The 3,177-nt window shown below is 48.9% G+C and overlaps 1 protein-coding gene across 1 annotated transcript; it reads right to left on the bottom strand.

The window, feature by feature from the left end:
- Positions 1–1,178: 1,178 nt before the first annotated feature.
- Positions 1,179–2,375, bottom strand: LOC138407297 (GATA zinc finger domain-containing protein 14-like; the record flags this gene model as incomplete). Its single annotated transcript, XM_069522753.1, has 2 exons — positions 1,179–2,015; positions 2,097–2,375. Coding segments are annotated over 2 exons (1,116 nt in total), but the record flags the coding sequence as incomplete, so codon positions are not given.
- Between the last annotated feature and the right edge of the window lie 802 nt (positions 2,376–3,177).

Here is a 3,177-nt window from a genome sequence, read left to right as displayed (position 1 = left end):
TAGTTGTTGTTGTAGTTGGGGTAGTGGTTGTTGTGGTTGGGGTACTGGTTGAAGTTGTTGGTGGGGTAGTGGTTGTTGTGGTTGGGGTCGTGGTTGTTGTGGTTGGGGTAGTGGTTGTTGTGGTTGGGGTAGTGGTTGTTGTCGTTGGAGTAGTGGTTGTTGTTGTTGGAGTAGTGGTTGTTGTGGTTGGGGTAGTGGTTGTTGTGGTTGGAGTACTGGTTGTTGTTGTTGTTGGTGGGGTAGTGGTTGTTGTAGTTTGAGTAGTGGTTGTTGTAGTTGGAGTAGTGGTTGTTGTGGTTGGGGTAGTGGTTGTTGTTGTTGGTGGGGTAGTGGTTGTTGTCGTAGGAGTAGTGGTTGTTGTAGTCGGGGTAGTGGTTGTTGTGGTTGGGGTAGTGGTTGTTGTTGGTGGGGTAGTGGTTGTTGTAGCTGGAGTAGTGGTTGTTGTGGTTGGGGTGGTGGTTGTTGTTGTTGGTGGGGTAGTGGTTGTTGTAGTTGGGGTAGTGGTTGTTGTGGTTGGGGTACTGGTTGTTGTTGTTGGTGGGGTAGTGGTTGTTGTAGCTGGAGTAGTGGTTGATGTCATTGGAGTAGTGGTTGTTGTGGTTGGGGTCGTGGTTGTTGTGGTTGGGGTAGTGGTTGTTGTCGTTGGAGTAGTGGTTGATGTGGTTGGGGTAGTGGTTGTTGTCGTTGGAGTAGTGGTTGTTGTCGTTGGAGTAGTTGTTGTTGTGGTTGGGGTAGTGGTTGTTGTTGTTGGTGGGGTAGTGGTTGTTGTGGTTGGAGTAGTGGTTGTTGTGGTTGGGGTAGTGGTTGTTGTCGTTGGGGTAGTGGTTGTTGTGGTTGTTGTCGTTGGGGTAGTGGTTGTTGTGGTTGGGGTAGTGGTTGTTGTCGTTGGAGTACTGGTTGTTGTTGTTGGTGGGGTAGTGGTTGTTGTAGTTGGAGTAGTTGTTGTTGTGGTTGGGGTAGTGGTTGTTGTCGTTGGGGTAGTGGTTCTTGTGGTTGGGGTAGTGGTTGTTGTAGTTGGGGTAGTGGTTGTTGTGGTCGGTGTCGTGGTTGTAATTGGAGTAGTGGATGTTGTAGTTGGAGTAGTGGTTGTTGTCGTTGGAGTAGTGGTTGTTGCAGTTGAAGTAGTGGTTGTTGTCGTTGGAGTAGTTGTTGTTGTAGTTGGGTTAGTGGTTGTTGTGGTTGGGGTACTGGCTGTTGTTGTTGGTGGGGTAGTGGTTGTTGTAGTTTGAGTAGTGGTTGTTGTAGTTGGAGAAGTGGTTGTTGTGGTTGGTGGGGTAGTGGTTGTTGTAGTCGGAACAGTGGTTGTTGTAGTTGGGGAAGTGGTTGTTGTGGTCGATGTAGTGGTTGTTGTTGTTGGGGTATTGGTTGTTGTTGTTGGTGGGGTAGTGGTTGTTATAGTTGGGGTAGTGGTTGTTGTGGTTGGGGTAGTGGTTGTTGTTGTTGGTGGGGTAGTGGTTGTTGTCCTTGGAGTAGTGGTTGTTGTAGTTGGGGTAGTGGTTGTTGTGGTTGGAGTAGTGGTTGTTGTAGTTGAAGTAGTGGTTGTTGTCGTTGGAGTAGTTGTTGTTGTAGTTGGGGTAGTGGTAGTTGTGGTTGGGGTAGTGGTTGTTGTGGTTGGGGTAGTGGTTGTTGTGGTTGGGGTAGTGGTTGTTGTGGTTGGGGTAGTGGTTGTTGTTGTTGGTGGGATAGTGGTTGTTTTGGTTGGGGTCGTGGTTGTTGTCGTTGGAGTAGTGGTTGTTGTGGTTGGGGTAGTGGTTGTTGTCGTTGGAGTACTGGTTGTTGTTGTTGGTGGGGTAATGGTTGTTGTAGTTTGAGTAGTGGTTGTTGTAGTTGGAGAAGTGGTTGTTGTGGTTGGTGGGGTAGTGGTTGTTGTAGCTGGAGTAGTGGTTGTTGTGGTTGGGGTACTGGCTGTTGTTGTTGGTGGGGTAGTGGTTGTTGTGGTTGGGGTGGTGGTTGTTGTTGTTGGTGGGGTAGTGGTTGTTGTAGTTGGGGTAGTGGTTGTTGTGGTTGGGGTACTGGCTGTTGTTGTTGGTGGGGTAGTGGTTGTTGTAGCTGGAGTAGTGGTTGTTGTTGTTGGAGTAGTGGTTGGTGTGGTTGGGGTCGTGGTTGTTGTGGTTGGGGTAGTGGTTGTTGTCGTTGGAGTAGTGGTTGTTGTGGTTGGGGTAGTGGTTGTTGTCGTTGGAGTAGTGGTTGTTGTGGTTGGAGTAGTTGTTGTTGTGGTTGTTGTTGTTGGTGGGGTAGTGGTTGTTGTGGTTGGAGTAGTGGTTGTTGTGGTTGGGGTAGTGGTTGTTGTGGTTGGGGTAGTGGTTGTTGTGGTTGGGGTAGTGGTTGTTGTGGTTGTTGTCGTTGGGGTAGTGGTTGTTGTGGTTGGGGTAGTGGTTGTTGTCGTTGGAGTACTGGTTGTTGTTGTTGGTGGGGTAGTGGTTGTTGTAGTTGGAGTAGTTGTTGTTGTGGTTGGGGTAGTGGTTGTTGTCGTTGGGGTAGTGGTTCTTGTGGTTGGGGTAGTGGTTGTTGTAGTTGGGGTAGTGGTTGTTGTGGTCGGTGTCGTGGTTGTTGCAGTTGAAATAATGGTTGTTGTCGTTGGAGTAGTTGTTGTTGTAGTTGGGGTAGTGGTTGTTGTGGTTGGGGTAGTGGTTGTTGTAGTCGGAACAGTGGTTGTTGTAGTTGGGGAAGTGGTTGTTGTGGTCGATGTAGTGGTTGTTGTTGTTGGGGTATTGGTTGTTGTTGTTGGGGTAGTGGTTGTTGTAGTTGGGGTAGTGGTTGTTGTGGTTGGAGTAGTGGTTGTTGTGGTTGGGGTAGTGGTTGTTGTCGTTGGAGTAGTGGTTGTTGTGGTTGGAGTAGTTGTTGTTGTGGTTGTTGTTGTTGGTGGGGTAGTGGTTGTTGTGGTTGGAGTAGTGGTTGTTGTGGTTGGGGTAGTGGTTGTTGTGGTTGTTGTGGTTGGGGTAGTGGTTGTTGTGGTTGGGGTAGTGGTTGTTGTGGTTGTTGTCGTTGGGGTAGTGGTTGTTGTGGTTGGGGTAGTGGTTGTTGTCGTTGGAGTACTGGTTGTTGTTGTTGGTGGGGTAGTGGTTGTTGTAGTTGGAGTAGTTGTTGTTGTGGTTGGGGTAGTGGTTGTTGTCGTTGGGGTAGTGGTTCTTGTGGTTGGGGTAGTGGTTGTTGTAGTTGGGGTAGTGGTTGTTGTGG

This window comes from Paralichthys olivaceus, chromosome 3 (assembly GCF_024713975.1).
Source record: "Paralichthys olivaceus isolate ysfri-2021 chromosome 3, ASM2471397v2, whole genome shotgun sequence".
Taxonomy (NCBI): domain Eukaryota; kingdom Metazoa; phylum Chordata; class Actinopteri; order Pleuronectiformes; family Paralichthyidae; genus Paralichthys; species Paralichthys olivaceus.
The sequence above is the reverse complement of the archived record's forward strand: the minus strand, read 5'-3'. Positions and strand labels throughout refer to the sequence as shown.